The sequence below is a fragment of the Hyalella azteca genome, unplaced genomic scaffold (genome assembly GCF_000764305.2).
Source record: "Hyalella azteca isolate HAZT.00-mixed unplaced genomic scaffold, Hazt_2.0.2 contig16729, whole genome shotgun sequence".
Taxonomy (NCBI): domain Eukaryota; kingdom Metazoa; phylum Arthropoda; class Malacostraca; order Amphipoda; family Hyalellidae; genus Hyalella; species Hyalella azteca.
This window is the reverse complement of record NW_025946538.1, coordinates 51,233-64,101: the sequence shown is the minus strand read 5'-3', so window position 1 is coordinate 64,101 and position 12,869 is coordinate 51,233. Positions and strand designations below refer to the sequence as shown.

Genomic DNA, 12,869 nt, shown 5'->3' with positions numbered 1-12,869 from the left:
CGTTGTGTATCACCGTTATCTTTGGTATCACCGTTATCATTGGGTATCACCGTTATCGTTGGGTAACACCGTTATCGTTGGGTAACACCGTTATCGTTGGGTAACACCGTTATCGTTTTAAGTTTTGGTCAGCTCAGTCCGTGGTAAAATAAAAATCGAAAGTTAAATCAAACGAAAATTTTCAAAATTAAGATTTCTTTGTCATAACTGGTGCTCTCGTAGAAATGTAAGCTCTATGCCTCTATCCTATCACTGTGACTGTGGAATGGCATCTCTTCTAAGAATGAGTTAAGCTTGCAGTTACAGAATGCAGAATTTCTCCTAACTTAACTCGTTAGATAATGACATAATATTTTATAAAATTGAGTTCGTATGGAAAGAAATAATTTTTCTCATGCAAAACAAGTGAAATTTTCTCAACCACGGCACAGCGGTAAGATTATTTTGTTGACTTGTTATTTTGTGTAGAAATTACGAAACTTGTAAAGCGGATTACGTTTACGATCCGTCCAAATTTTTAGCCATTTGATCGTTAGNGGCTGATGAACTTACGATCTCTTAACTTTTTTTGAAAGTATAGGCCCTGGGAAGCAACGCCGGCGATTGGTTTATTAATCGTGAGAAGTGATTAATTTTGCCATTAATATTTCTTTCTGGTTATCAATGCACGAAATTGTATTCGTTGTTATAAATTAAGTAGATAAATAGAATTAATGAGATGTAGTAAGCGTGACCTGCAAACAGTAAGGCTTTATTCTTATGTAAACATTTTATATGTTTGAATTTATTTAATGGGGTCATTCGAAGTTGCGCATCGTTTCTTTACGGTTGAGTAAAGAAGTTTTGCAGCATTACACGAAGATACGTTGATTTGTCGATAAAGGTAAACCTAAACACGTCTTCGTTTGTTCGAACACAAGTGTTTCGTCTGATTAATCAGCGGCTTTGCTTTGTTATCTTTGCAGGTGCGTTCAATGGAGCTACGTATTTCGCCAGCGTTTATGATGAGATTTTAAAGCAAGTTTAGAGCGGTTTTTTTATTGGTCTAATCAGGCCCCGGCTTCAATAATTCAGTAATTCATCATCGATGGACACAATTTGTTTTCGTGTTTTACGTTACGTCAGCGTCAGTTTTTTCGTCGGTACCTTTGTTATCATGGACCAACATATTGGTGTTGGGAAAGTAATTTTTAGAATACCTGGACCTGAGAACAGCTTTTAAAATTTAGCATTAATTGGTAAATATATACGTACAAAACCTACATGAATAACCAACCCCGGTGATATTAATCCATTTATTGAATTATTTTCCTTAATTAAATTTAACTAGGACCAATTCCTCGTTAAGTTTTTTCTTATATTATTTTTAAAATAAGTTCAAATTTTTCGATAGTTTAAATATGAGCTTTAATTTTTTTCGACGCGATGAAATTTTCATTCTGTTTTTTTGTATTTCGTGAATTTTGGTGCATGTCGAAACTCCAATTATTATAAAATGACGACGCGTTAATCCATATTATGAATTTAGCCGGTTGTTCTACGCTTAATTTTCACGTAGGCAAATTACCCAAGCTAATAAATAGCTGGCTGGGCTCGAGAAATCGGTGTTCGTTCTGTATAGGGTGCGTTTAAAAAAATATAGTAAATTAGTAGTATATACTCCGGTTAGTTTAATCGTTTAACTTATTACATTATTGTTTTTTTTTACAATAATGCAGTAAAGTTTGTATGTTAAGATTGTTTTACGTACGTATTTGTTTGGCTGTGAAACTTTTATATTTACAGCAAAGACGAGCTAATTTTTCAGTTAACTATTTCTATTTTACAAAGCGAAAATATCAAGGAATAATATATAATATTCAAAAATAATATATAATATACTAATGAACATAATAATGTTCACCGCATATAAATTTTAATTCAATTTTTTATTTTACAGAAACTATTGCTTTTCAGAGTATGTGAAAAAATAAAAATGGCCATTAAATTTTAGTTACTAATTGTAATTAGTACACACCCGTTATAAACTTACCTTGCAATTAATGTGGTTATTACACAAAAAATAACGTTCCCAGTATACCCTTCTAAAGAAATGTTCTGTACCTTAGGTTTATTAATTTTTTCAACAATGTTCCTTTCAATCTAATATATCAGTATTTTTTTATTTTAGTTTTAAGCGAATTCCATCGTAAAGTCTACAGCATTGCGCTGAAATGGGGAAAGACGAGGAGAGTCTGGCTAAAGGTGAGGAAAAAACTTTTTTTACTGATGAATTGTTATTATTAACTTTGTCAGTAAAATACATTGATGTAGTGTTTGTGCATATAAAATATTTTGTTGATACTCATGTTGTTCTGTAGAGAGTCGCTGTTCATATTTTTTGTTCTTTTTGAGGATGGAAATATTAAAAAAGTTGTAATGAAAAAAATTACGAATAAAGGACGATTTATATTATAGGTAAATCGATTCGCATCTGATTAAATCGCATGAAATATCGTGATAATATCAAAGCCTTTTAAATTCGCTTTCGATATGTTTCTTTGATGATATAATCATCGACGCTCCCGAATCTGTCGACTTGAATTCACAAAAAATTATTTGTTGGTTGTACGAAATCCTCGATCAAAATCTTTCTTTACGATGCAATTCTTACATTTGTGATTGTTTTTCAAATTGGACTATTACTTTTTTAATTTTTTTACCTTCTCTCACTTTACTTTACTCTATGCCTTGATCTTTATTTGAATTTAAACGTTCGTTTGCTTTTTGATTTTGACTTGAAAATTCAAATTGTTAACCTGCGCAGAGGCCATGGATGACTCCGAAGGGGCAAGACTGGAGAAGCTTATCAGCGAATTGGGCCCATTTGGCAGGTAAATATAATACATTATACACGAATACCGATATCTAAATTAAAGTTATGGAAGAATCTTGTAGTCAAATCTGTTAAAAAATTCTTCTGAAGAAAATTATTTAATTTACTGATGCCTCAGGAGACTTTCTCAGAAAAAAACACTAAGCTATCTTTCTTGCACAGCTTTTACAATTTTCTTAACCATGCATGATCGAAATTTCTGTTGTGTATACTATACGAACTTTTGTATGTATAATGTTATTATTAATTTATATTGGCAGTCTGGGTTATGTACAAATGTTAAAACTAGTGTCCGGAAAATGTTGTAAATGAAGAAATGTGTTAGGATAAGAAATGTGCGTGTCTTAAAATTAGATGTGTACGTACGTGTCTTAGGATAAGACATGTACGTGTCTTACGATAAGACACGTACGTGTTTTACGATAAGACATGTACGTGTATTAGGATAAGACATTTACGTGTCTCGGGATAAGATATGTGCGTGTCTTAAGACAAGACATTTTCATGTCTTAGGATAAAACATGTACGTGTCTTAGGATAAGATGTTTTTTTATCGTCATTCTATAATATCTTTCCACATTGGTTTCCCCCAGGCATAAATGAGATAGAATTCATGAATATAGATCATAAACCAGCCTCATATTAGACTGGTTTTAAAGCGACTGGCTCTCATTGATATCTTGATATCAATATAACTTTCTTGTTATCATCTTGTGATAAAAAATTTTATGGCCATCATCTTGTGTTTAATAATGCTATCGCACTTATAATGTATCAAGTAATGTTCTTTTCAAGACCATGTATCGCGTCATGTCCAGTCACGTTCACGTATTGCGATCATCATCTTATGTTTAATAATGTTATCTCATTTATACGCGTAATGTGTCAAATAATGTTCTTTTTAAGACCTTTTATCGCGTCATGTTCAGTCATGTTCACGTATTTCAGGTATCAGTTTTACGTCATCTTCCTGATATCGCAGTCATAATAAGTCGAATAATGTTCTTTTTAAGGCCATGTATCGCGTCATGTTCAGTCATGTTCACGTATTGCAGGTATCAGTTTTACGTCATATTCTGATATCGCAGTCATGATAAGTCAAATAATGTTTTTTTAAGACCATGTATCGCGTCATGTCCAGTCACGTTCACGTATTGTGATCATCATCTTATGTTTAATAATGTTATCTCATTTATACACGTAATGTGTCGAATAATGTTCTTTTTAAGACCTTTTATCGCGTCATGTTCAGTCATGTTCAGTCATGTTCATGTATTTCAGGTATCAGTTTTACGTCATCTCCCTGAGCTGCATAGGATGTTTTATGCCGGCCATGGTGGTGGTTGCCATGACATTCCTGGCATACGAACCTGACCACAGGTTAGTGAATTAGGTGCCTAACCTGGTCACAGGTTAGTGGATTAGGCGCCTAACTTGACCACAGGTTAGTGAATTAGGTGCCTAACCTGATCACAGGTTAGTGAATTAGGTGCCTAACCTGATCACAGGTTAGTGAATTAAGTGCGTAACCTGATCACAGGTTAGTGAATTAGGTGCTTAACCTGATAACAGGTTAGTGAATTAGGTGCCTGACCTGACCACAGGTTAGTGAACCTGGTGCCTAACCTGATCACAGGTTAGTGAATTAGGTGCCTAACCTGATCACAGGTTAGTGAATTAGGTGCCTAACCTGATCACAGGTTAGTGAATTAGGTGCCTAACCTGATCACAGGTTAGTGAATTANTAGCGCACTTCTCGCCACACCGACTTCATTGGATATTGATTTCAATTGCTACTCTATTCTATATAAATCCAGTGTTAATATTGTGAATTGATATTGAAAGAAATATTCGTAAATTTTCTGTTCGGCTATGAAGTAGCATTTCTTTCCTAGCGAACTTCACTCGATAAATTTCCTTGTCCGCATCGCATTAGGCATACTTGTTACGTCACATGATAGTCCCACGTAGAGAAATATTCGTTAAAGATTCATTCTTCATTTAATTAGCATTTCTTCCCTAGCGAATCTCACGCTCTCATTGCCATCATTTACGCCCTTATTCCCTATTATTTATTAAAAGGAATTCCTCAAGCTCTGATTGCTATTATTCCTTAATATTTATATTAAAAATAATTCCAATTTGCAGGTGCCAAATCGAGGCGTGCGAGCCCTCGCTACTGAACACCTCGTACAGCAGAACCTTCTTGAACTTCACGACCCCCTACGAGGCGAGCGAAGAACGCTGGAGCCGCTGCCTGCGCTACGAGTTCCAGGACATAGACTCGGCCGACCGCTGCCAAGCTTCTAACTTTGGGACCTTAACAGAACCCTGCGGCCCAGGACATGTTTTTGACGACAGATTATTTAAGTCTTCCATCATCACAGACGTGAGTGGTTGTGATGGGTGTTTATAGTAACCGAACCCGTGTATAGTAACCGTGGGTTATATAGTAACCGAACCCTGCGGCTCAGGACATGTTTTTGACGACAGTTTATTTAAATCTTCCATCATCACAGATGTGAGTTGCTTGTGATGGGTGTTTATAGTAACCGAACCCTGCGGCTCAGGACATGTTTTTGATGACAGTTTATTTAAGTCTTCCATCATCACAGACGTGAGTGGCATGTGATGGGTGTTTATAGTAGTAGTATAGTACCGAACCCGTGTATAGTAACCGTGGGTTATATAGTAACCGAATAAAATATAATTTATATTTTAATTTTAATGAACTCCTATTATATAATTTATTTAAAATTTATAGTAACCGTGGGTTATATAGTAACCGAACCCTGCGGCCCAGGACATGTTTTTGACGACAGTTTATTTAAGTCTTCCATCATCACAGAAGTGAGTGGCATTGCTGATTCGAGACGTTTGTATACTTTGGAGATGTGGGTGGAATAAACTGTATGTTAGATGCTAACTGGCTTTATGATTTTAATTAAAACGTGCTTTGGTTGCAATTCATGCATGTCAAATTAGCTATTTGCAATGCATGGTTCAGTCCCCAATGTCATACTTGCTGTATGTGACATGTGCTCTATATAATATTAATATTTTTATAAATACTCTAATATTCTTGCCACATGCGTTTCAGGATTGGCAACAGACATGGCTATGCATCTTTAGTAACCATCCCCCGTTCAACTCGGTTGTGTGGAAATAAAATTGAATCGTTCTACTCCAAATTCTTGTAATAATTTAGGAAATAGGATGAATGGTATTCAACACTTTTGTTACAGACGATGTGGTCCAGTAGTTATATATCACCAACATGCATCACATTATTCTGCGAACGGTACATTCCTTACTGTATTTTGACGTCAAATTCTTTTGGTAGAAGTTTGTACGAGTAATCATTCAGCTAAGACCCTATAGATTCTATTCTCTTCAGTGTTGTCATTGTAATAAATAATCAACGAATTGCAATGCCTGTGTCTTCGAAACAAAGGGAAGATGTGAGCTGTTGTTGACGAGTTATATTACATTGACATCAAGAACAGCGTGCTGGGGCATCTTCAGTTCAGCTTTGGGCGTGATTCATATGCATCATCACGCGCAATCGCACCTTAATGTTAACATGATGAATGAATAAGTCAACGTTAACTATATTTCCCCACGTGTTGTGTAATTAAAATTGTAGTTAGTCAGTATATTGTAAATACGTATAGATATCAATTTAAAATTCATTCGCTATTAAACTTACTATCACAGGCAAAACACCTTATGCATGCATTTACTCTGAATATAAAATGCAGGATTTTAATTTTCGAGTAGTTTTACTTCTGCACTCGAATTTCTCATGAAGGCTGAAATCTTGCATTGCTGCCGTCCAGCCATCAACATTTAGCGCACTTCTCGCCACACCAACTTTATTGGATATTGATTTCAATTGCTACTCTATTCTATATAAATCCAGTGTTAATATTGTGAATTGATATTGAAAGTAATATTCGTAAATTTTCTGTTCGGCTATGAAGTAGCATTTCTTTCCTAGCGAACTTCACTCGATAAATTTCCTTGTCCGCATCGCATTAGGCATACTTGTTACGTCACATGATAGTCCCACGTAGAGAAATATTCGTTAAAGATTCATTCTTCATTTAATTAGCATTTCTTCCCTAGCGAATCTCACGCTCTCATTGCCATCATTTACGCCCTTATTCCCTATTATTTATTAAAAGGAATTCCTCAAGCTCTGATTGCTATTATTCCTTAATATTTATATTAAAAATAATTCCAATTTGCAGGTGCCAAATCGAGGCGTGCGAGCCCTCGCTACTGAACACCTCGTACAGCAGAACCTTCTTGAACTTCACGACCCCCTACGAGGCGAGCGAAGAACGCTGGAGCCGCTGCCTGCGCTACGAGTTCCAGGACATAGACTCGGCCGACCGCTGCCAGGCCTCTAACTTCGGGACCGTAACAGAACCCTGCGGCCCAGGCCATGTTTTTGACGACAGTTTATTTAAGTCTTCCATCATCACAGACGTGAGTGGCTTGTGATGGGTGTTTATAGTAACCGAACCCGTGTATAGTAACCGTGGGTTATATAGTAACCGAACCCTGCGGCCCAGGACATGTTTTTGACGACAGTTTATTTAAGTCTTCCATCATCACAGACGTGAGTGGCATTGCAAATTCAAGACGTTTTTATACTTTGGAGATGTGACTTGAATGAAGTGTAGATTTGATGCTAATTGGCTTTATAATTTTAATTAAAACGCTCTTTGGCTGCAATTCTTGTCAAATTAGCTATTTGCAATGCATGGTTCAGTCCCCAATGTCATACTTGCTGTATGTGACATGTGCTCTATATAATATTAATATTTTTATAAACTGCTATTGATTGTAATCCATTGTTGATTTCAATTTTTCTACGAATAAATAGCAATAGGATGATATTCTGTAATTCAAATAGTTGGTATTAAGTAAAAACTACGTGACATCGACGAGAATAATCGGAAAATTGACGCTGTGATGTCCGCAGTGTGCTGTTATATATTTAATTATGTGCTTTAAATTTATGAAATTAAAACTCTCTCATCTCAGTTTGAGCCGTGATGCGTGTCGTTGTTCTACCGGTCATTGGCTGGGATGTGCCAGTTTATTTATGCATGATGAAGAACGTTAAATACATGATATTAAAAAAATGCATTCAAGACTCAGCTGCTGTGCGTGTCACACTATAAAAATATGTTGGCTTGATTGTGTCAGTATACTCATCATGATGTACATTATAAATATAACACATATATACATAATTATACATACATAATTACTCAATATTATACATGCAAACATTTATGTATATAATTACATAATATTATAACACCCTCATCGCAGTTTGATTTGTGGTGCGTGTCGCCCTTCTACCGGTCCCTTGCTGGAATGTCCTACATGCTGGGGATGTTGCTGGGAGCCCTCATCCTTGGCGACCTTTCCGATAGGATAGGACGGCGGGTAAGTACATGCTATTTCAAAATTTAAATTGGTATATTAACTTGAAATTATTAGTTTGATCCAACCCTACGTATGCGAACATTGAATGCATGCCAGTAAAGAAATTCAGGCCGTTTTACCGTCATTTCGAGAGCGATCTGTGCAATTTAGTTTGCCGTCTATAGGTTGAAAGAGTACCATCCACTTTATCGGATAATTTCACACCTAGAATTTTTCATTAGACACGCAATTCGTTCTAAGGTTGTGATTTAATTTAAATAAACAATCGTGCAGAATGGCCTAGCAGTTTCCAGTTTAATTTTGGGTGTGTGTGGCATCGTGTCGGCCACGGCCCCCAACTACATCGTGTTTCTGGTTGGCCGCTTTTTCACCGGCTCCGGCGCTGTCGGAGTCTTCCAGATCACATACGTTCTCGGTTAGAATTCCGTGTCGTTTTTATTGCTTGGAATACTGAAGGTTGAACTGCAATGTTGAGCATACAGAATGTGCGACTTCACATGAGTAACTCCTTTGAAGCAATCGAATATGTTTAATTTTGACTCTCATTTTAATGTGGTATTAATAGAACCTCTTCTACTGTGTATTATACGTTCTCGGTTAGAATTCCGTGTCGTTCTTATTTCTTGGAATACCGAAGGTTGTAGTGCAACGTTAAGCATACAGAATGTGTGACATAACACGAGTAACTCTATTGAATCCATTAAAAATTTGATTAATTTTAACTCATTTGATGTGGTATGATTAGAACTTACCTCTTCTACTGTGTTTTAGTTGTACCTTTCAATATCCCAAAGGTTTATCTAATTTTGCTTCAAGTTGAAGATTTTTCTAATTAATAAAAACGGTAATCAATTCAATTTTTTATATGATAATTTAGTATAAATCTGATTTCTGCTCCCCAGCTGTGAAGTTTCTTGATTTTTACAATTATATTTTAATTACAGTACCTGATTCCTACCCCGGCTTTAGAGTTTCTCAATGTTTATAGTTATATTTTGATTACACAACTGATTTCTGCTCTGCCCTAGCGGTAGAAGTTATCGATTTTTATAATTATTTCTGATAATTATATTATTACAATACCTGAATTCTGCCCTAGCGGTAGAGTTTCTCAGAGTTTACAATTATATTTTTATTACACAATTTATTTCTGCCCTAGCTATAGAGTTTATCTTTATTGATTTTTATAATAATTTTTTATTACTATACCTGATTTCTACCCCCGGCTTCAGAGTTTCTGCCCTACTTGATTTCTGCCCTAGTAGTAGAGTTGATCGATTTTATAATTATTTTTTGATTACAATACTTGATTTCTGCCCCAGCGGTTGAGTTTATCGACGCCAGGTACCGGACGTTCGTAGGTATCATGATCGAAGTACCGTTCGCCCTGGGCGAGGCGGCGACGGGGGTACTCGCTTACTTCATCCGCGACTGGCGATACCTGCAGGCCGCCGTCACCGTGCCAGCCTTGCTGCTCATCTCGTATAAATGGTGACTATTGCCTTGATTTCATGCGTTACTGGCTTAATTTGATGCATTTTATACGCTACTGCCTTGATTTTATGCGCTACTGCCTTGATGTTATGTGCTCCTGCCTTAATTTTATGCGCTTCTGCCTTGATTTTATGCGTTACTGTCTTGATTTTATGCGCTACGGCCTTGATTTTATGCGCTACTGCCTTAATTTCATGCATTTTATACGCTACTGCATTGAATTTATACGCTACTGCCTTAATTTCATGCATTTTATGCGCTACTGCCTTGATGTTATGCGCTCCTGCCCTGATTTTATGCGCTACTGCCTTGATTTTGTGCGCTACTACCTTGATTTTATGCGTTACTGTCTTGATTTTATGCGCTACTCCCTTGATTTTATGCGTTACTGTCTTGATTTTATGCGCTACTGCCTTGCTCTATTTTTTTCTACGTATCTCTCATAAATTGGTGCACTGATAGTAAGATGATGATACAGGGTGATAATATTTTGTCCCTATGGCAGGGTGATAATATTTTGTCCCTATGGCAGGGTCATAATATTATAACACCCTCATCGCAGTTTGATCTGTGGTGCGTGTCGCCCTTCTACCGGTCCCTTGCTGGAATGTCCTACATGCTGGGGATGTTGCTGGGAGCCCTCATCCTGGGCGACCTTTCCGACAGGATAGGACGGCGGGTAAGCTCATACTATTTCAATTTGGCAATGTATTCTTTATACCTCCAGCAGCATCGATCCCGGGTTTGAAATAAATTTTATTGCATAGATTTTCGTCGCACCTGTAGGGCGTTCAGTATGCTGGTGTTCATTAACATTATCGTCTAAATGCAATTTATCGAGACAATCTAAAAATTTTTATATTAATTTGAAACTGTAACAGTTCGATCCTACCTTGCATATGAGAAAATTGACTGCATGCCAGTAAAAAAAATCAGGCCGTTTTACCGTCGTTTAGATAGAGACGGCATCTGTGCAATTTAGTTTGCCGTCAAATGTTGAAAGAGTACCATCCAATTTATCTTATAATTCAACGCCTAGATTTTTTCATTAGAATAATAGACATACACTTTTTTCTTAGCTTGTGATTAAATTTAAATAATTAATTGTGCAGAATGGCCTAGCCGTTTCCAGTTTAATTTTGGGTGTGTGTGGCATCGTGTCGGCCACGGCCCCCAACTACATCGTGTTTCTGGTTGGCCGCTTTTTCACCGGCTCCGGCGCTGTCGGAGTCTTCCAGATCACATACGTTCTCGGTTAGAATTCCGTGTCGGTCTCTTATACACATCTNATATGATAATTTAGTATAAATCTGATTTCTGCTCCCCAGCTGTGAAGTTTCTTGATTTTTACAATTATATTTTAATTACAGTACCTGATTCCTACCCCGGCTTTAGAGTTTCTCAATGTTTATAGTTATATTTTGATTACACAACTGATTTCTGCTCTGCCCTAGCGGTAGAAGTTATCGATTTTTATAATTATTTCTGATAATTATATTATTACAATACCTGAATTCTGCCCTAGCGGTAGAGTTTCTCAGAGTTTACAATTATATTTTTATTACACAATTTATTTCTGCCCTAGCTATAGAGTTTATCTTTATTGATTTTTATAATAATTTTTTATTACTATACCTGATTTCTACCCCCGGCTTCAGAGTTTCTGCCCTACTTGATTTCTGCCCTAGTAGTAGAGTTGATCGATTTTATAATTATTTTTTGATTACAATACTTGATTTCTGCCCCAGCGGTTGAGTTTATCGACGCCAGGTACCGGACGTTCGTAGGTATCATGATCGAAGTACCGTTCGCCCTGGGCGAGGCGGCGACGGGGGTACTCGCTTACTTCATCCGCGACTGGCGATACCTGCAGGCCGCCGTCACCGTGCCAGCCTTGCTGCTCATCTCGTATAAGTGGTGACTATTGCCTTGATTTTATACGCTAATGTCTTAATTTGATGCGCTAATGCCTTGAATTTATACGCTACTGCCTTAATTTCATGCATTTTATACGCTACTGCATTGAATTTATACGCTACTGCCTTAATTTCATGCATTTTATACGCTACTGCCTTGATTTTATGCATTTTATGCGCTACTGCCTTGATTTTATGCGCTACTGCCTTGATTTTATGTTCTACTGCCTTGATTTCATGCGCTCCTGCCTTGATTTTATGCGCTCCTGCCCTGATTTTATGCGCTACTGCCTTGATTTTATGCGCTCCTGCCCTGATTTTATGCGCTACTGCCTTGATTTTATGCGCTCCTGCCTTGATGTTATGCGCTCCTGCCTTGATTTTATGCGCTACTCCTTTGATTTTATGCGTTACTGCCCTGATTTTATGCGTTACTGTCTTGATTTTATGCGCTTCTGCCTTGATTTTATGCGCTACTCCCTTGATTTTATGCGTTACTGCCCTGATTTAATGCGTTACTGTCTTGATTTTATGCGCTTCTGCCTTGATTTTATGCGCTACACTGTTAGAAAAATTACCGTTAACGGTATTACCGGCGTTTCAGTGGTAACGGTATTACTGTTTTTTCTAACAGTGTACTGCCTTGATTTTATGCGCTGATGTCTTAATTTTATTCGCTACTGCCTTGATTTTATGCGCTACTGCCTTGATTTTATGCGCTACTGCCTTGATGTTATGCGCTATTGCCTTGATTTTATGCGCTACTGCCAAGCCTTAACAAAATTTAGAGTCGCCCCAGTTTCTGGTAATCCAAATCAGAAGCTGACGCGTCTGTAAATTTTCGCTGGGGCTTGACTTTATGCGCTACTGCCTTGATTTTATTCTACATATCTCTTATAAATTGTTGTGCTGATAGTGAGATGATGATGCAGGGTGATAATATTTTGTCCATATGGCAGGGTGATAATATTTTGTCCCTATGGCAAGGTGATAATATTTTGTCCCTATGGCAGGGTGATATATTTTGTCCCTATGGCAGGGTGATAATATTTTGTCCCTATGGCAGGGTGATAATATTTTGTCCCTATGGCAGGGTGATAATATTTTGTCCCTATGGC

General features: G+C 37.0%; 2 protein-coding genes across 2 annotated transcripts in view; both read left to right on the top strand.

Moving 5' to 3' along the window:
* Positions 1–1,949: 1,949 nt before the first annotated feature.
* Positions 1,950–10,435, top strand: LOC108666915 (solute carrier family 22 member 6-B-like; the record flags this gene model as incomplete). The annotated part of the gene is given in 5 exon segments (XM_047885030.1): positions 1,950–2,244; positions 2,807–2,873; positions 4,157–4,255; positions 5,024–5,264; positions 10,398–10,435. Coding segments are annotated over 5 exon segments (476 nt in total), but the record flags the coding sequence as incomplete, so codon positions are not given.
* The window catches only part of LOC108666913 (organic cation transporter protein), a 40,503-nt gene continuing 34,765 nt past the window's right edge, over positions 7,132–12,869 (top strand). The window contains exons 1-2 of the mRNA XM_047885029.1: positions 7,132–7,325; positions 7,459–7,502. The gene's annotated coding sequence lies outside the window, so the exon portion shown is untranslated. The remainder of the gene's footprint in view (positions 7,326–7,458; positions 7,503–12,869) is intronic.